This window comes from Schistosoma mansoni, chromosome 1, assembly GCF_000237925.1.
Source record: "Schistosoma mansoni strain Puerto Rico chromosome 1, complete genome".
Classification (NCBI taxonomy): domain Eukaryota; kingdom Metazoa; phylum Platyhelminthes; class Trematoda; order Strigeidida; family Schistosomatidae; genus Schistosoma; species Schistosoma mansoni.
This window is the reverse complement of record NC_031495.1, coordinates 12,312,514-12,333,501: the sequence shown is the minus strand read 5'-3', so window position 1 is coordinate 12,333,501 and position 20,988 is coordinate 12,312,514. Positions and strand designations below refer to the sequence as shown.

The 20,988-nt window shown below is 32.6% G+C and overlaps 1 protein-coding gene and 1 non-coding gene across 2 annotated transcripts in view; both read left to right on the top strand.

Moving 5' to 3' along the window:
- Positions 1 to 6,051: 6,051 nt before the first annotated feature.
- Smp_165420 (putative zinc finger protein) overlaps positions 6,052 to 20,988 on the top strand; it is a gene marked incomplete at both ends in the record, with an annotated part of 156,356 nt that continues 141,419 nt past the window's right edge. The window contains 3 exon segments of the mRNA XM_018793290.1: positions 6,052 to 6,174; positions 7,294 to 7,452; positions 7,457 to 7,894. Coding sequence (XP_018647817.1) covers positions 6,052 to 6,174; positions 7,294 to 7,452; positions 7,457 to 7,894 — 720 coding nt within the window.
- Smp_tRNA_01706_Gln_TTG.1.1 lies at positions 17,260 to 17,325 on the top strand. Its single transcript has one exon. It is a non-coding gene (tRNA).

The following is a 20,988-nucleotide window of genomic DNA, read 5'->3' as shown; positions in this document are numbered from 1 at the left end:
AAGCTTTAGTGTTTCATTTTTGAGCTTCATTTTAAGATTTATTCTTGAATTTACGGTAGACGAAAAATAGATTACTCAGTATGCATGTAATAAAGATCAGTTTTGAACCATTGATCAGCTCTTAGATTATTTCATTCAAGTTCTTACTTTTATTAGAAACTGAAATCTTTCTGTTTTTCAATTATGTTAATCTGAATGATATTTGCTCAGTAAGTATTGGATTTATATCTTTCATTCTACTGGTTTACTAATCATAGAATGAAAATTATTTTAAAATGTCAAATGAAGAGAAAAGTTGATTATCTGGCCTCCTGATTTACCATTGGTGAGAATAGGCTATCGTATGAGTATTTCCTTTGTTTCTACAAATGACTTTTAAATGCCCTGGAACGGCCGAAAGTGGGTAGAGTCAGCTCTCCATCTCCCAATTCTCTCGCATGGCTACACGAATACAGACACTACCAGAAAAGTCCTACTCAATCCCTTCATGCGGCATTACTGTCGTTCACGAAATTGAGAGGACGAAAAGCGAATGTCCGTCACTTAAACCGGTTCAGTGGATTTGGAGGATCCACCTAGGGGAGTCTGAAAACCCTGATTTCAAATCAGTGGTGCATGTGGTCTCCAGGATCGTGAGGAAACAAAAGACGTATGAACCTATTGTTGGTCATCGGTTACCATGTGACTGCATCTCCTCAGGTCGCTTCACTGCCTTGTGGATTAGATCTTCAGGTCGAAGGCTCCATGTGTGGCCCCCTGAGAAAACCACTTGCTTCGGTCTGGGAACCCGAGCAGTATCACAGCCCACATATAAATCAAGTGACTTGTGTGACACATATGTGTTCCGTGACCGTTTGTACTGATATTTGTGTTCATATAAATAAACAATAAATAGTTTCTACAAATGATTAATCTGAAACACTTAGATATGTTAATTCCATCATCACTAAACTGTTCATTGATAATGTTGAAATGACGAATTCTTAACAATTTTCATATAACAAGTTTAGATAGAGTTGAAAATTTAAATACTGATCTACTTATCCCAGTTTTTTTTAAAATCTGTTATCTCAGTCTCAAAATAAGAAGTAATATTTAAAGTCGACTACACAACAGTGTACTTTGTTTAGAGTTGGATTAGCTTGAGTGGGGATTTAGTAAGTGAATGGTTCGTAATATTTCCATCACCAAGTATAAAAAAAGCTTTGAGACTTAAATAGAAATAGACAGTATGGAGCTTTAACAAGTAGAACTGTTTCAAAGCCAATGGTTAGAAAAATAATGTATCATTTAAGAATGCAGTGTAAATCTTCAAGAAAACCCTATGTTTAATGATTAGGAAGCAAAGCTACTTCATCAAAACTTCACTGTTACATATATAAGCATTAAAGTTAATATTCACTTATCATCTCAGTATCAGATGCTTTAAAACTATAACAAGATCCTTAAAGTAATATCAGTGTTCTTTTGTAGTCAACTGAAGATAAGCGCTACAAAACCGACGAAACACTTAATTTAACTTCATTTAGTATTGTTTGTTTGAATCTTCCCATCGATTTGTTAGGACTGTAACTGGTCAGTCTGTAATTGGCATATGTGCATACTATGCGTATTGCCTCGATATAGCCTTAATTCACAAGCATGGTAAGCAGAGATGGACTCAGTGGCCGAGTGGATAACGCGATGGCGTTTGAAGCGAGGGTACTGGGTTCGAGTCCCAGAGTGAACACCAACTCAGGTACATCTAGCTGACGAGTCCCAAATAGGACGAAACGCGCGTCCTGGATTCCACTACTAGTCACTATCCATCTCTGCTTACTTGATTTAACTGTTTATCAAAATCGACATAGTCCCACCATTTATGTTTACCAGCCCGCTTTGTAAATAACTCGTCTCAATAACAACAATAATAAAGAATTACAATAAAAAAAATAAATAACAGTTACTTCTAACTTTAATAATGAAATACACTAAACACGTGTCACTAACACAAACATCTGGGTAAATTAATTATTTCCCTAGAAATATTTCTGATTCATATTTTATGATCATAGTCAATTGAAATCTGTATTAGATGATTCCAGGCATTTTAGTGAGTAGACTATTAAAAGAAAAGGAAATTTGACTTTCTTTTGATTTCCAATAAACATCGGATTTAATCAAATTCGTCTTTATATAAGAAGTTTTAATGGCCAGTTGAATAGTCATAAATCAGTCGAAATATAAAAAAAGTAATAATAAAGACTGATAAGAAAGATTAAAAAGCAAAACAAAAAACGTGAACTATTAACAACACTAACACACTATTTCCCAATGTTCAATTGTCAGGTTAACAATGACTTTACGATAAGTATCTAAGGTAATATGGTGGAGATGTTAGGTAAACAGCAATCAGTACTTTTATAGCCTTTGATTTGGTGACCAAAACCAATTACTTGAAAATGTTGTAATATCTAGTAAGAAAACCTATTTGATACTATAATTCAAATCACCATAGCGGACTGTAACTAAAACAATTTTTTTAAAGACGGTCTCTTTTTTCAAAATAAACCATACATTTGAACCGTTTGTTTGTATTTAGACATAACTTAGGAGGTAAACCAACCTTATTTCTTACTTTGTTTCTCACCCAGTCTCATCAGTGAATGACCCATCGGTCTTCCCAAACCTCTACAACTAAACCATAATTGTTTGTTGACTTTCAATATACTTGTGGGTTGATCTTTTAAAGTTTCAAGGTAAACGTTGGTCTGAAGATTCATTCAAGTCAGAGATGGGATGGCAAAAGGCTAGCGATATTACATAAGGACCTCACTATACTACACATTGGCCAAATTTGAAAATATGAACCTCAGTAAATCAATTGTGATTAAGTGGCTTGCCAAGACATCCATAGGCCATAAGATAATGATATAAATATGTATCTAATAACTAAATTAAGCAGTGAGATTCAAGTTGGAATCTTTCTAAAGAGTTTTTTGTCAGTTGTTTGTTTTAACGGTAGGAGAATGAACAAAAATTACTTAAAGTTATTACTTTTGGAAGTATTCAGATACTCAATTTAGAGCTGCTTGTATCTGATTAAAAAAAGGACCAGATGATTGGTTTGTTGAATAGCCCACCTCCTAATGTTGTGATGTTTGATATATCACCGAATTGTAGTATTAAACTCCTCTGAACTTATTTCATAGATATGATAATGATTGAACATTACGGTTAAATGTTGTAGGAAAATCGTATTATATACTAACAATATCTTTATTGAATCCTTACTAATATTAAGGTAACTGAAATGGTGGACCTTCATGCATTAGTCTTTCATTCATAATGAATATATCACTTTTTATTGAATGTTTTAAAACGAATTAAATGAAAGATTTTAATCTAAATTATTTATTGATAACTGATATATAGACGAAAATTCGAATCCCGAAATTCAATGAATTAGTTATTTTATTCCTTTAAATTAGTTGCTAACACTTCAACTTTGAGATGGTCGAGAATAATTTATAGCTGAGGTGAATGATTTTGATAGAGTTTTGTTTTCTGAGCTGAATGGTTTGGTCGTGGAGAAATTCAAATGCTGATGATTTTGTTCAGAAGGACGATGAAAGCTCCATGACCAAACCATCCAGCTCAAAGAACAAAACTCCATCAAAAACACTTCAACTACTTATATAAGTAAATTAAAGAAAAGAAAGTACACTCATATAGATTAACTAATTGTTTTACTAATCATACAATCAAAATAGATTTAACTTATAATAGTTCTGATTAATGGAATATACAAAGTATAAATAACTTCCAACTGATCACTAAAGTTTGAATCGTAAAAGTGATTATTCAATAAGGAATTAATAGTTAAACTACTAACTGAATACTTAATTTTCATTCGAAATAATGATGAACAATTTCGATTATTGAAATATCAGTAGTTATATACGCAGTATACAGTACACAAATATTTTAGTCATTGCTCATTTTTATCTCAAGAGACTTTATCCTACAATAGGACGAAACGGTCGTCCAGTGCTCCTAGGTTTTCCATGGAAGTTTAGCTTCACTTGATTCATGATCTCAACTGTGAAAAATATAAAAAAACTTGTATTGAATGGATTATTCATGAATGAATAGACTTAAATAGGTAATTTTATGAATATATTACGGCAAAGTAAAATATATAGATGGAGGATTTAACATGAATTTTAAAGCTATCTTGAATTGAAATACCTCATTTTGATATAAAATGTTACTTAATGACTGATAACGGTCACAATAAAACAATAAAAGGTGACAAATAAGACTTAAATAAGAAAACAATAAATATATTGTATTTCTGATGTTTCGTGACTTAACTTAAGCCAACTTCTTCAGGGTAAATAAATAATCGATATTAGTACTGTTTCCTTTGTAATATTTAAACTTGTGTCTATTTCGATTATTTATTTACTTTGAAGAAGTGGCTTAAATTAGGTTACGAAACGTCAGAAATTCAATTTCTCTACTTATTTGGATATAACGAAGAAATATATTTATTATTAACTATCTACATAATGTTCAATTTATTTGGAACTATCAAGTCAAACCTTAGCATTGATACTTTTAAATAAGAAAAGTGTAAAAGTTATTAGTATAAATAGGGTTAGTTATAAATAATTAACAGTATATCATGAATAAGTCACAATTATTTTTGTTCTATTATGGTGTGCTACTAAAATCTGTTCTTAGCATGTTAGAGAAAAGTACCAGGATCTTTTTGTTGTGAAATGACTTTATTGGTCATGCGAGATCGTGGATTTACACTTCTGAGGAGTCCTATAGTAGAACGAAACAGTCATCCAGTACTTCTAGATTTTCCATGGTGGTGTAGCTTTCATCAACTCATGAATTCAACCACTAAATTACTGCAATCTCCATAAAACCACTTTTCTGATGTATTTTTGTAAAAGGTTACATATAAATTTATTTCATCAAAAATAATATTTCATAACTTTTGTCCTGTAATTAGCGTTAGCCATTATCTACTTATATTCAATATTTCTCAGTTCATTATTGCTGTATATTTGTTCAAGAATATGATTTGTGAAAAGTAGTACAATTCGAAAATGGATTCTGTCACGAATTAACATCCTTTGTGAAACCAGTAAAATTCAAGGAACATTGATCAGTTATTTCATTTTGATTTGAGACTCCTTCACAGTTCACATTCTTCCCACCACATTTACTCGAACTCATGATCCTTAAGTCTCGTAAAACTTAATACATTATTAACATTAATAACCTGGAAGTTATTGATTCATGTTTTCAGTTTTAGTCTTTTCGAGATATGATGCGATGACTATTCAATATCACCGGGGATAACTAACTAATTTGCTTATGATAATAAGTTTGTTAATCCATAAATATGTTTCTGCGATTCATTATTAAATGAAGAAAATATAACATTTAAAAACAATCGATCTGAAATCAAATAAGGAGTAAAACAAAACTCTACACTTAACTAAGAATTAATATTTGCATATATCCTAAACTAAATTTCACTTCTAAAAATAAGTCAGTTTGATGATTAGAAATTTCCCAGGTGATTTAAATAGTTATTCGTTTCACTACTGAATTCCTTACTTGCTTACCCCTGTTACTCCTCGTGGAGGAACATAGGCCGCACATCAGCATTCTCCATCCAACCCTGTCCTGAGCAATCCTTTCCACTTCTTTCCAATTAACATTCACCCTTTTCATATCTGTTTCTATTTCCCGGCGTAATGTTTCATCATTCAATAAATCTTGTAGTTATATATAAATCAGTCAAATGATATATGTTTAAGCTAAATATTAAAATGGCTTGAAAGTTTTAACATTAAATTTCTTAATACTCTTATTTAACAGCACGTTTCATTACTGCTCTAACCATTATATTAATCAACTTAATATATAAATATATATGTGTATTCGTTTTACAGCATTGTATTTCAAATCGTGATCTTCAACAAGTTCTCTATTATCTTCATTCAAACCAATTATTTTATACTTTGACATTATATACTTAAACTAATGTCTACAGATACATGGATATCTTCACATTGTGAATTGAATCATCTTGCCAATATGTCACCATCATCATCTACTTCATCACCATCATTATTGAATGCCAATTTTATGCAACAATTTTCAAATGTATTTCAGAAATTTTATTCATCTGAAACCAGTTCATTCATTTCAACAAAATCTAATGACCCATACCTGTATACTAATTATTTAAGTCAAACTGTATTGAATAGTTACATTAATAAAGAACATAAATTACAAGATAATAATTTACAAAACATTCAAGAGATTTTTCATAAATTTTTCAAAACTTTTCCACAATTTGATATGGTACAAAAGTCATTACCAAGTCAAGAAACATCTTCAGAAAGATCTATTCAAGATTTAACAATGAATCGTGGTGGACAATATGATTTGAATATATCTGATTTTAATTGTAGTAATACTACATTAGGTACATTACCAAGTCCATCGGATAAATCTAGTCCATATGATTCTACTTTATGTTATTCACAGAATATCGTGACAGATAAGAATGGATATCATATGAATAATCAACAAATGAATGATACTGAAATTGAAGAAGCGAATGAATTCTATGGTACTTCAGATCACATTAAAATGAATAAAACAAACAGTTTATATACTATTGTACCATCCGATACAGTATTAAATAGTATATATAATATCAATGATAATATAAGACAAGATTATAGATCTCCTACAGAAAAATTAGTGAATCATTTTCCTCATCATTGTCAACATGATAATGAACAGTCGAATGATGAACATCATGCTATCAACTTATCTATGAAAAAGACAAATTTATTTCAAACAATACCTACTTCACAATCTGAAATGATGAATCATAATCTAGAAACAAATGATCCTTCATTATCAAATCCAGCAGTTTATGAATACTATACTAAATTAATGCAACTCAGTTATTTTGAGTGGTTTAGGTATCTCCTTTGTCAGTCGCCACAAATAACAGGAAACTCATCTACCTCAAGTCCTATACCTCATTTAATTCAGAATAACAATATTCATTATCCAAACAATAAATCCTGTGATGTTAATAGCTTGAATAATGTTAACAATACTATTCGAAGTAACCACTCTTCAAAGGATGTTCAAAATATAGATAGATTAGCATTTCGTCATTCTAATGAATCTCTTTCAATTAACTCAGATATTTCAGTGATCACTTATTCATATGATTTATCTAATTTTCCTTGTAACTTGCAGTCTAACTTCTCATTTAATAATCATCATTACTGCTTTGTTAAATTGTCTTTCAACAATTACATCAACAACACATCCATTACCATCTTATTCACCAATACGAATTACAAAGTCCGGCATTCAATCAATGACAAAAGATGCTTCAAAATTAACAAATGTTTCTAATATGAAATCAAAGAGCTATTCTGGAAATCCGATAATTTCAAAATATTCAAACACAAAAAGTGTTGATCGTACATTAATTATTAATGGACCTAACAGTTATGCTTGTAAACTTTGTTCAAAAGTTTATTCACAAGCATCCGCTTTAAAAATGCATGTACGTACGCATACATTACCATGTCGATGTACACATTGTGGTAAGTCATTTTCACGTAAATGGCTTCTTAAAGGACATGAACGTACACATACTGGTGAAAGACCATATTCATGTAATGTTTGTAGTCGATCATTTGCAGATCGATCAAATCTAAGAGCGCATATGCAAACACATCAACGTGAAAAACGATATTCATGTCCACATTGTCCACGTTCATTTTCACGAATGGGCCTATTAAATAAACATATGATACAATGTACTCAAAATACAGAATCAAACAATAATGTTAATAGTCGAAAAAATAACAACACAATGAAAACATCAAATTGTTATCTTCCTATCAAATTTTCTTGATCCAAAGATCTAATTTAATCACCAATATTCTATTTATACAATGAACAATTAATACTTACTTACTTTAGCCTGTTACCCCTCGTGGAGGAGCATAGGCCGAATGAACAATTAATAGTTAGATAAAATACCTTACTAAATCTATATTCAATGATAAACAATAAACTTAGATAAGCTTATCATAAGATAAAATGTATAAAGTAGATTTGTAGATATCTTTTTCATTAGTCTACGAGTAATATATGTACACATGTATATCTGATGTTTACTACTATTTCACCCCTTTGTTTTCCATCTTAATCTCATTACAAAAATAATTTGTAGACCATATTTATTTTTTTTCTTAGAAAAGGATATAGAAGGTACTTCTACCTCATTTACTTTATACTGATGTACAGATCCAAGAAAACTGTCTTGATTATTATCTACTTATATGAAATATATAATTCATTTTTAAAGATCTGTGGTTGTTATTATCAGTAACAGTAGGATTGTAAGTATGATTTAGAGAGGAAAATGATAATGGGCACCTCTTCAAGGAATAACGAAAATAAATTATTTAACATTTTCGAAGGCTCAGGTGATTCATGACACTTTGTTCCATAAAAAATGAATGCATTATAAAACTTTTATCAATGAAATTTTAGTAGAGAGCTTCTGAGAAGTTTTAAACAATTATCTACTTCTCGTTAGTTTTAGATAGTTCTCGAAATGATATTAGTTCAAGAAGGAACCGATTTAAACTGACATAGATTATTAGTGTTAGATATCCAATTTACAAGTCTCAGGTGGAATCAAGCATATAGTCTTAATGTCAATGGATTTACCGTTGATCGACTACTTTATTATTCAAAGTAGTTCAGCTCAGATGTTCACTATGAAATGCATTACCATTAATTTTATGATTATAAAATACAATCTAACCAACTTATCTAGTTGATTTGAAGCAGATGTTAGTCCTATACGGGGATGATTTAGTCGTCAAATGATACTTGGTTTATAAAGGCACCCCAAAATGATATCAATCTATGGTGAGTACCACTTACAAAGTAAGGCGATCTCCATATGACTTCATCATCAATATCATATAGTATACAAGTATTGGAAGTAATAAGTCGCAGATTATAGTGCAGTACTAATGATAGCTAAATAGAATCGGAAATCTGAAAGAAATCGTTTCAATATGATTTGACTAGGCTATTCCGAAACCATGTCATAGAAGTCTCTTACTTTGTCGAACAAGATATGATCTATACGGACAATCAATATACTAACAATGATTTCCGATTGAATACTCACAGAAAGTAGACTAAGTATACCAGATGGTAGATGCTCTCCAATATTAGAAAAAAATTAATGAAAAAATTTCACCTTTTCAATTCAAATAAGACTAGACCAATGAAGTATCACCTCTTCTAATTTAATTAATAGTTTGTGAAACTATATAAAAATCAAATTCGAAATTAATTACAGGCCCTAAAATGCCCTGGTACGGCTGAAAGTGGGTAGAATCAGCTTTCCCTCTCTTAATGCTCTCACATCGCCACGCCTATACAGACACTACTAGAAAAGTCCTACTCAATCCCTTCATGCGGCATTACTGTTGTTCACAAAATTGAGAGGACAAAAAGCGAGTGTCCGTCAATTTAACTGGTTCAGTGGATTCGAAGGATCCATTTAGGGGAGTTAGAAAACCCTAATTTCAAATCAGTGGTGCATATGGTCTCCAGGATCGTGAGGAAACAAAAGACGTATGAACCTATTGTTGGTCATCGGTTACCATGTGACTGCATCTCCTCAGGTCGCTTCACTACCTTGTGGATTAGACCTTTAGGTCGAAGGCTCCGTGTGTGGCTCTCTAATAAAACCACCTGTTTCGGTTTGGGTGTCCAGCCCTCAAAACTCGAATGATTTGTGTGGCGCATATATATTTGGTGCCTCCTTGTACCAATGTCTATGTATTTAAATAAAAAAAATAATTCAATTGGAGCTTCTTTTTTCTTCATATTATTGCTTTTGTTTTCTGTATACTATTTGACAAAACACATACAATCAATCTGTGCAATATTAACACAAATTTATTATTTGTCTATCACAATGAATCAGGTAAATTATCCTACTAACACCTGTACAAAGTTAATTTTCGATTCTTCTTTCTCTTCTTCTTCTTCTTCACCTCATAAATAAATAATTAAAAGTATTTTAGGACAAGAAAACTTCTTATAGAAAACAAAGAGATTGCGTGTATAACAATATAAGATGATTATTATTATTATTAGCATTATCATTAATCTCTTGAATAGATATTTCCTCAATAACATCTCTATGCTCACAGACATTGTCCTTTATTGAATAAATGAATGAATGAATATACTACCAGAATCTTATCCGATAAATATAAGTGTTTGGGTATATATGTATGTATGTGTATGTGTATGTGTGTGTGTCTGATTGACTGTAACCACAAAACAAGGTGTATATATTTCATTCTTCAAATTATTAGAAATTATTTTTCGATTGATATGCTTATTATTATGATTATTATATTTGTAATTCTGAATATTATTTTCCCCTATAGAAATAAAAGTTATAATTGGAAGACATATACACACATACACACACATACATACATACATAGATGCACACATGGATACATACTTAGCTACATACATACATAGATACAATTAATATTGTCTCCTAGAGTTAAAATTCTTCTTCAAAGTTAGTTAGAGAATAAAACAAGCAAATAGATTGACGGTACAAATATTCTAATATCTAAATAATAATAAACCTTATTTATTGTATAACGCAGGTGTAGTAAAATGTATTAAACAAGTGAATAAATAAAACTTAGATATAGATATAGATATAAATATAAATTAAATATTCGCCAAATCATTCAATTATGAATGGTATAAATAATTTTTGTATCTGTCCAGGTGGTTTAATTATTTAAGAGAAAATGAAATTATAATAGTAGTAGTTTAGAAATCTAGTTAATTGATAATATAGATAGGTACCATTAGAGAGATCTATCTATTTGTAATTTTAAATAGAACTTTATAAGATCTAAAAAAAAGGTGATTATCAGGACTCAGTAGCTAAGTGAATAACGTGATGGCGTTTGAAGCGAAAGGTACTGAGTTCGAGTCTCAGAGTGAACATCAACTCTGACGAGTCCTAAATAGGATGAAACGCGTGTCCTGGATTCAAATGCTAACCATTATCCATCTTTGCTTATAAAGCGATGTCGAGGCAGTCTGAATAGAATGCATATATGCCAACAATCGACTGATCGATTGCAGTCCTAAATAACAATGGGAAGATACAAGTAAATAACACCAAGTAAATTTTAAAAAAGTGATTATATACAAATGCTACTACTTTTTTGTTTATTGATTATTACATAAAAATGTAATAATTTCATTATTTCGTCCATATAAATGAACTTTTGCTTGATTAACTGTTATATCCCCTGGTGAATTATGAATGGTAAATCTGAGGTCTATTATGGACAAATGTAATATGCCTATTTCCTATTGTATAGTTGTTAAATAACTGACCTAATCGTATTCGTGTTCCTCTTATCATAACCTTTATTTTGACCATTGAACTATTATTATTGATTACTTTCCCCCTATCCACAGCCACATTGGCCAATTATTGTACAAATGTTATTTTTCTATCTTTTGGTATGATGTGGTCTGTTTGGTTAGTATATAAACCCAGTATGCTTGTGAATAATGATTCATATTACCGAGGCTGTTATTTGTGTTCTGGACTTAACTGGGTGGACTAGGCAGAAAGCAGGAGTGACAAGTAATCAAATCTGCTCGTACGATTTTATGTATCATTGCGCCGATCAATAAAATCCATTCCTCTCTAATTGCACGTTCATATATATTACGAGGGCATACGTTGTAACATTAACTATGTACAAACAATCTCTATATATGACTAGATATAGATTTATATCGTAAGAAGTTCACTAAGTCTAATAGAATGAATTAAATATTATTATAATGTTTGAGTCCTATTATTATGATCTGTTTTTACTTTTGTCAAAGTTATTGGATAATACCAGAAGAGGTATTGTGGATATTATAGTAAGTTCAACAGTTGAAATCACGAGTCAATTGAAGCTAGACAACCATGGAAAACCTAAAAGCACCGGACAGCCGCCTTGTCCTATCGTGCGACTCCTCAGCAGTACGCATCCACGATACCGATTCGCGACATTCAAACCCAGGACCTATCAGTTTCGCACGCGAGCGCTTAAACTCTAGACCACTGACTGGATAAATTTGTCACATGTTGATTCTCAAATCTTATTAATTTAATACAATCTTCATTATGAAATTCTTATTCAGTGATACTTTGTTTAGTTTTTCAAAAAGAAAATTTTTAGTCTGTTTTGGATTCTTTCAAAAGTTTACTTTCTATAATGAATCCCGTTTCTGCTACCGATAGATATCTACATTAGATTTTAAAATTATTCAGTAATGTCCTATCAATATTTAATCCAAGTAACAGTAGTATGTTATTTTTTGCCAGAATTAGTCTACCAAACAGACACTTGGAAAATAAGAATAGGAACTAGACAATTATGACTTTTAGTATCCTCTTTTTACCTAATAATCTAATTCAAAGGTTTATTATAGAAATCCAGTAGAGTCAGCTAATGACTAGAACGTACGTTTCGTCCTATATGGGATCCGTCTGTGGGATGCACCTAGAGAATGTTTTACAGGATTTAAGTTTTTAATAATACAATCCCCGATATAACAAAGTACAGGGAAGTAAAGCTTATACATTGACAGTGGAGTAAATTTAAAAAGGTCCTGAAGGCAGTAGTAACTAAATACATCTTTGTATCTTCTAGCCTTAATAAATATTTCAAATCGTTTCCTGTTGACCACCTCCAACTACTATTTGGTTATCAAAAATATATGTTTTTATATCACTGAAATAGATTAGTTTCTTACAGAGATCATATATTCACACTTGCTTACAATGAATAGAAACCTGCTTCTAAAAATAGGTCAACATAGAAAAAAAAATTTTTTCCTTCTAAGAAACGTTCTCTGATTGCATTATCCAGAAAAAATGAAACGAAAACAACAAAAAAAAACAAAAGAAGAACGTATCATTCTCTTGGGTATCCAATATCTACTAATGTCAAATATCATCATACATCATTTCACTACCTATAAACTAACAAACAATGTTGTTGTAAATATTCATTAAGAATAAAACCATCTAGTGTTTACTGTGTAAAAATACAAAGAAGATAGAAAATCTGAGGAAATTTTAATTAGTCCTTAGATAATGTATTCATGGTGTCTACCTTAACTTACTCAAATGTTAAGCTTAGGTATTAACCTCTTTATGAATAAATAAATAAAAACTTAAAAACGAAGCCCTACTTATTTCATCTTGTTAAAAATGATGTTATTATATGTTCACTGACTTGATATCCTTTTTTTTCTTCGATTCCTCTCTCACTTTGGTATAACTGTATGTGTGTGTGTATGTATGTATGATGAAACATATCATTTTCCAGATAAACAATTTGATACCTGAATCCCAGTAATATTAACACTATTAGTAATTGTGATAGTATGTGTGTGTGTGTGTGTAAATCTAAGGTGTGAAGAAAGTGAAACCATTAAACTGGACTTAACATATACTATCTTAGAGTGATTAAATGATAATGGATACCTTAAATAAAAGAATAAAGATGATATACTTCAATATAACAGTAATTCTTGATTACATATACCCCCCCCCAATGGACAAGTTACGCTAAAAATATAACGGGATAGATAAAAAGAAAACAAACTGGATGTTTTTGTTCTTACTCATTCTCTTCTTCTTCTTCTTTTTCTTCTTCTTCTCCTCATTTACTCTTATTCTGTTATCAGTTTATGCTAATTGTGTTGATATATTTGTTGAGGCTAAAATACGCTTTGAAATTCCAAAAAAATGTGATAATTACACAAGAATAGAAGGGAAGTGTTTGAACACATGCTAATTCATTTTAAATTTCGGTAGCAATGACGATAGTAATGTTGATTCCAATAGTCTTAGTGAACAATCTGTGTGTGTTTGTATGCATAAGAAAGAGATTGAGATAGATAAGCTAAGAAGATAATCCTTTCGATACTGACCATGATGAAAATATATGGACAAAAGTTAAAATATGTAAATATAATAGAAAAAAATGGCTAAAAAGGAATTACAAAGTCATCAACAAATTACATTTACGAAAATCAGGTAATGTATGATTTATTTTGATTTTTCAAAACTATATTCGGAATGTTTTCATCAATGAAGAGGATTAATTCATGGACTGTATATCAAACTTCTCAATAATTGTAATTCATAGACAGGTATTTCATTAGTTCATTTGTCGATTCGACTAATCATTTGTAGAGCAATATGGGTTCTTATTGTAAGTTATCTTACAGGACTTAAGCCTATGATCTTTAATATGGTCCTAACAACTAGAGATTTATACACTTAAACAGTAGGATTATTAATCGATTGCCACCTACATCTGACTGTAGATGTGTTGGCCAGTTGGTCAGTCACCACAAGGAACAACCGTTAGATCTTTTTAGAAATGAGATCGTCAGGAGTATACCCGAACGACGGCTGAATTATTCAGGCAAAATATGTTTGCTCAGGCTAACTTGTAAGAAAAAAATCATAAATAAAATAACATTATCTGGCTAGAGAGATATGCAGATCAGCCCAGATACTACGACTTGTATCCCTTACTGAACGGTTTTTAATGGATACTGTTGAATACCAATTGAGGTGGCTGAGTAAACTACATGGGTGTGAGAATTATCTTTAAGAACTGCAATTCGTGGGAAATTTTAAATTATTTACTCAAGTAATGTTAAACTGGTTTGTCTGAGACGGAATTATGGATAACAACTTTACAAATACTGACTAGAAACCAAAATTTTATGTAACTAACCAATACATGATTTGGTTATATATTTACAAAGACATAGAAATATAGTGATTCTTTTTAGCTTTGATCTGAAATCCTTTTATAAATAACAGAAGAAATATAGTCAAGTATAAAAGACTTACAAAGTGATTTACTAGGTCTCAGAAACACATGAGTTGCTAATTCCTAATCGAAAAGTAAATTTCCCTAACTGAATATTCCTTATTTTTTAAGTCCTAGAGTCTTTTCAGAAGTTAGGCTGTAGGTGAAGTAAATCTCTACACTCTAACTGGTGAAATGCGAATAACGGTATTTTCATGACGGCTATCTAGAAATTGATTTATTCCATAATAGTTAATAAATACATGGACCCAGTTAAGTAGTACTGTCTAAGATGTACCGGGTTTATTAAATTCTGCTATCGTAGAAAGAGACTGTCAAATAGGCCATCTATTGTTTATTGCTAGGTTAAGTTACAATAGATTAACTTTTAGATTTGTATAGGTGGTTTGCTGAAGATTAGCTTCTCAAATAACGTAATTATGAAGTATTGCTTTACAAACACTGTATTGCTATTTATGTAACTATAGTTTTAAATGCACAAGTACTTCAAAAATATGATCTTACCTTATGACATCTTACACAAGAACTTGGAAAGCAGTTTGTTTAGTATATGATACTTAAATATCTGAATTCAAAACACTACAGTAGGACGAAGAGGCTGTCCAGTGCTTCCAGGTTTTCCATGGTGGTCTAGCTTCAATTGACTCATGACGTCAACTATAAAATTACTGGAATTTCCACAAAAACCCCTTCTGATAATTTTTATTTATATTAAATTATTTTTCATATTGTTTTATTAAACTTTATATTGTGAAAAGATTAAAGTAATATGTTTCAGTAAGATTTTAAGGTTTAAACAAAATAAATAGAATTAATTTCATTCCATATTAAAAAAACAAACAGTGTAGATATTTAGTGAACGCCCTTTTAACCAAAGTATGATTGATCATTGCTGAATATATCAGTAAATGAGAGGAAGTTAAGGTATATTCATTTTCTTATATTACTTACTTACGCCTGCAGCATTCTCCAACCCACTTCGTCTTGGATCTTCCTTTTCAGTTCTATCCAACTTTTGTTGATTCTTCTCATGTCTGTCTTTTGTTGATTCTTCTCATGTCTGTCTCCATTTCTCGGCGTAATGTGTTCTTTGGTCTTCCTCTTTTCTTTTGGCCTTGAGGATTCTAGGTGAAGGTATATCTATCGAAACGCGCGTCCTGGATTCCACTGCTAGCCACTATGTTTGAGCTTTCACGAGTATTATTTTCTTAAAGTTCTGAAAGTTATCTATTGTGTAAACAGCAACCAAAGCGAACTGGTTTCTATACACTTAATTTTCACATTGGTTACTTGTAAACTAAAAGTTTCCAAATGAAATACAGTATTCAATCAAATGATTGGTAGATTGAGTTGAATTCAAACTCACCGGAAAGTTTCAAACTGATTTAAATCGATAGCATTCAGTACTTCTTATGGCTTAAATTTTATAAATATCAAGAAAGTATATGAAACCATATCAAAATTGTGTAACAACAATACAATTGAGATTGGTTGGAGTTAGACATAAACACCATCGGATGCCGGCTCAGTGGTCTGTAGGTTAAGTGCTCGCGCGCGAGACTGGTACGTCTTGGATTCGAATCCTGCGAGATGAGTTCGTGGATGCTGGCTTTTGAGGAGTTCCACAATAGAATGAAACGGCCGTCCAGTGCTTCCAGGTTTTTCTTGGTGGTCTAGCTTCAATTGGCTCACGCTTCCAACTATGAAAACCACATTTACTTATCCATTATGTTCAAAATGATAATTCATGGTCACTAAACAAATTTATAGTTTATTTCATAATTAACGTCACTGACTGTTCTCAGCTAAACAATCATTGTGAAAGAGAAATCATTAGATAGAGGTTCCCCTCTAAAATGGAACTTTTTAGCATTAAGAAACCATGACCAAAACGGGATGTTTTCTGGTTTTCTATGATTATTCAACTAACATCAGCCAGTGATGATAATTATAATCCACTGCTAGCCACTATCTATCAATCCAATTAATTGTTTGAAATTTGATACAATTTTCTAATAACACATCAGTAGTATCTAACATTATAATCTAGAATACATTAAACTTTCAAATTTCAATAAATTAGTGAATAATCTCAAGAATAATCTCGAGACTGACCAGTTGCAGTCCTAACACATCGATGGGAAGATTCAAACAAACAACACTAAATGAATTTAAACTTCACCCCATCGCACAAGCAAGTGGCTATCAGGACTCAGTGGCCGAGTGGATAACGTGATGGCGTTTGAAGCGAGGGTACTGGGTCCGAGTCCCAGAGTGAACATCAACTCTGAGATGCAGTTACATCCAGCTGACGAGTCCCAAATAGGACGAAACGCGCGTCCTGAATTCCACTGCTAACCACTATCCATCTCTGCTTACCAATCTCAAGATAGTTGTTACCTGAAAACTAGAAAATCTACTAACACATTGGCTCATACAATTAAAAAGTCTTTTATCAGAAAGTGTTATACCCTGTTAAGTATCCTTGTAAAACATCACCATTAGATAATTCATTTTGCTATAAAATAGAAGTTTGTATAGACAAGTGAAATAATAACTTGGGTTTTCTCTTTCACCATTTAATATTGTCATTTTCTTTTTGGTGATTTGAATACATCACTAGACAACTATTATGTTGATCAATCAAAAATGCAAACCAATCCGTAAACAAACTTTTAGTTTTAGTTGTTGTTTTTGTTTTAACTTAAAAAGAAAAAAGAAGTGTAAATCACACGTATTAGATTGGCGTTCAACATGCGCATCAGTCACGTACATACTATTGAGTAAATATGATTAAGTATAAAAAAAAAGAAAGCTATTTAATCTGTTACCTTGTCTCATTGTCATATTACTATTGCTTGTAAAGAGAGAGCAACAATTAATGCATACATAATTATTTTGCATTTTATACCGTTACTGAAAACATACTACTTAAATGAATCGTAGAAATAAACACCGTAAAGTATCTTGTGGTATCTTGTAGTGATTTTACTCTCAGAAATCTTTGTTTAATCAGCTGGTAAATCAACGTCATAAAAGTCAGATTAAATTTCATTTATTATGTTAGCTTTAGTTAATTGTTTACATCAATAATTAACTTAGATTTAATTTTATTAATGCCTAGAACACCTATACACCTGAACAGTAAAGTAAAATTACGATTTAATTATATAGAATAAAAATAATGGGAATACTTAAAATAAATAAGTACTTGGCATATGTTGTAATGTTCTTTAAAGATCCTAGTCAAAACCATATGACTATTAATTAAAGCACTTTAGCCTATGAATTAAATTATATAATAGTTAAATTCATGAGTCTATTAAAGTCAGACCACCATAGAAAACCTGGAAGCACCTGGCGTCAGATTCAGGATGATCAGGAATGCTCTTAACCTGGATGGAGGCTCACTAATGCACCTCAATGGGTTGAAACTCGCGACGAACCCTAATCGGGTGCATTCGGGTGAAACAACCGTTCAGTTCTCCCAGGTTTTCCATGTTAGGCTAGCTTTATTCGACTCATGAATTCGACTACTACACTCTCCACAAAAACCCCCAATCTGATAATAAATTATTATTCACCATAAAAAAAGAAATATCTTGTATTACAGTATAAATTGACTAAGCTCAAATAATATAAACCTGTAGGATAAAACTCAATGGTTGACTGAACAATAGATAATGTTGAAGATTCATAGTTCACTAGTGATAAGTATTTAGTTTCTAAAAGTTGTTTAACTATCTTTTATTTTGTATGTGAATAACACCGTGATGTATTTTAATAATTCATGCCTAACAATAATTCCATATCCATAGTCTTTGGTGTCAATATCTACTGAGTAATGAATGTAAGACTTACTTACTTACTTACTTACGCCTGTTACTCCCAATGGAGCATAGGCCGCCGACCAGCTTTCTCCAACCCACTCTGTCCTGGGCCTTCTTTTCTAGTTCTATCCAATTCTTGTTCATTCTTCTCATGTCTGTCTCTATTTCTCGGCGTAATGTGTTCTTTGGTCTTCCTCTTCTCCTTTGACCTTCAGGATTCCATGTGAGGGCTTGTCTTGTGACACAATTGGGTGATTTCCTCAAAGTGTGCCCAATCCACTTCCAGCGCTTCTTCCTGATTTCTTCCTCCGCTGGAATCTGGTTTGTTGTCTCCCACAGTAACTTGTTGCTGATAGTGTCTGGCCATCGGATCCGAAGTATCTTGCGTAGACAGCTGTTAATAAACACTTGTATCTTCTGGATAATGGCTTTCGTAGTTCTCCACGTCTCTGCCCCATACAGAAGAACTGTCTTGACATTTGTATTGAAAATTCTAACCTTGGTGTTGGTTGACAATTGTTTTGAGCTCCAGATGTTTTTCAGCTGTAGGTATGCTGCTCTTGCTTTGCCGATCCGCGCCCTCACATCTGCATCTGATCCACCGTGTTCATCAATGATGCTGCCCAGATATGTAAAGATTTCCACATCCTCCAAAGCTTCTCCGTCAAGTGTAATTGGATTGGTGCATATTGTATTGTATCGGAGAGTCTTGCTTTTCTTTTTGTTTATATTGAGACCTACTGCTGCTGAGGCTGCTGCTACACTGGTCGTTTTCTCCTGCATTTGTTGTTGCGTTTGTGATAGAAGAGCCAGATCATCCGCGAAGTCTAAATCGTCAAGCTGCATCCTGCCTGTCCACTGTATCCCGTGCATTCCTCCAGATGTTGACGTCTTCATAATCCAGTCGATCACCAGGAGAAAGAGAAAGGGTGAGAGTAGGCAACCTTGCCTAACACCGGTCTTTACCTCGAACGAGTCGGTGAGTTGTCCTCCGTGGACGATTTGGCAGTTTAGTCCATCATAGGAGTTCCGTATGATGTTGACTATCTTCTCAGGCACGCCGTAGTGTCGAAGAAGCTTCCATAGTGTCGTCCTGTCCACGCTATCAAATGCCTTCTCGTAGTCGATGAAGTTGATGTACAGTGATGAATTCCATTCGATTGATTGTTCCACAATGATACGTAGAGTTGCGATTTGATCTGTGCACGATCTATCCTTACGAAATCCAGCTTGTTGATCTCGAAGTTGAGCGTCCACGGAATCCTTCATCCTGTTTAACAATACTCTGTTGAAGACTTTTCCTGGTATTGAGAGGAGAGTGATGCCCCTGTAGTTGTCGCACTTGCTCAGATCGCCTTTCTTTGGTATCTTGATGAGAAGTCCTTCTTTCCAGTCTGTTGGTACATGTTCTTCGTCCCAAATCTTACTGAAGAGGATGTGGAGTATCTTGGCAGTTGCTGTTACATTTGCTTTCAGTGCCTCTGCCGGGATGTTGTCTGGTCCCGCTGCTTTGCCACTCTTGATTTGTCTAATGGCCATGCTGATCTCTTCAATTGTTGGTGGGCCAATATCGATTGGGAGGTCTGTGGGTGCTGCTTCGATGTTGGGTGGGTTCAGTGGAGCTGGTCGATTCAAGAGTTCCTTGAAGTGTTCTACCCACCTGTTTCGTTGTTCTTCAATATCGTTGATTACTTTGCCTTCCTTGTTTTTCACTGGTCTTTCTGGTTGACGGTAATTTCCAGCAAGTTTCTTTGTTGTATCATACAGTTGTCTCATGTTTCCCTCTCTTGCAGCCTTTTCCGCTGTCATCGCTAAATCTTCCACATATTTACGTTTGTCGGTCCTGATGCTCCTCTTCACTTGCTTGTTTGCCTCTGTGTATTCGGCTTGTGCCTTGGCTTTTTCTGCTCTTGTTCGGCTGATATTGATTGCTACCTTCTTGTTCCTCCTTGCTTCAATTTTATCCAGTGTACCAACAGTGATCCATTCCTTGTGATGGTGCTTCTTTTGGCCCAGAACCTCCTGACATGTTGAAACGATTGCCTCCTTGATACCTTTCCCAGCTGCTCTCTATGGTGGTTCCCTCTCCATTGAGTAGGTCATGAAAGGCC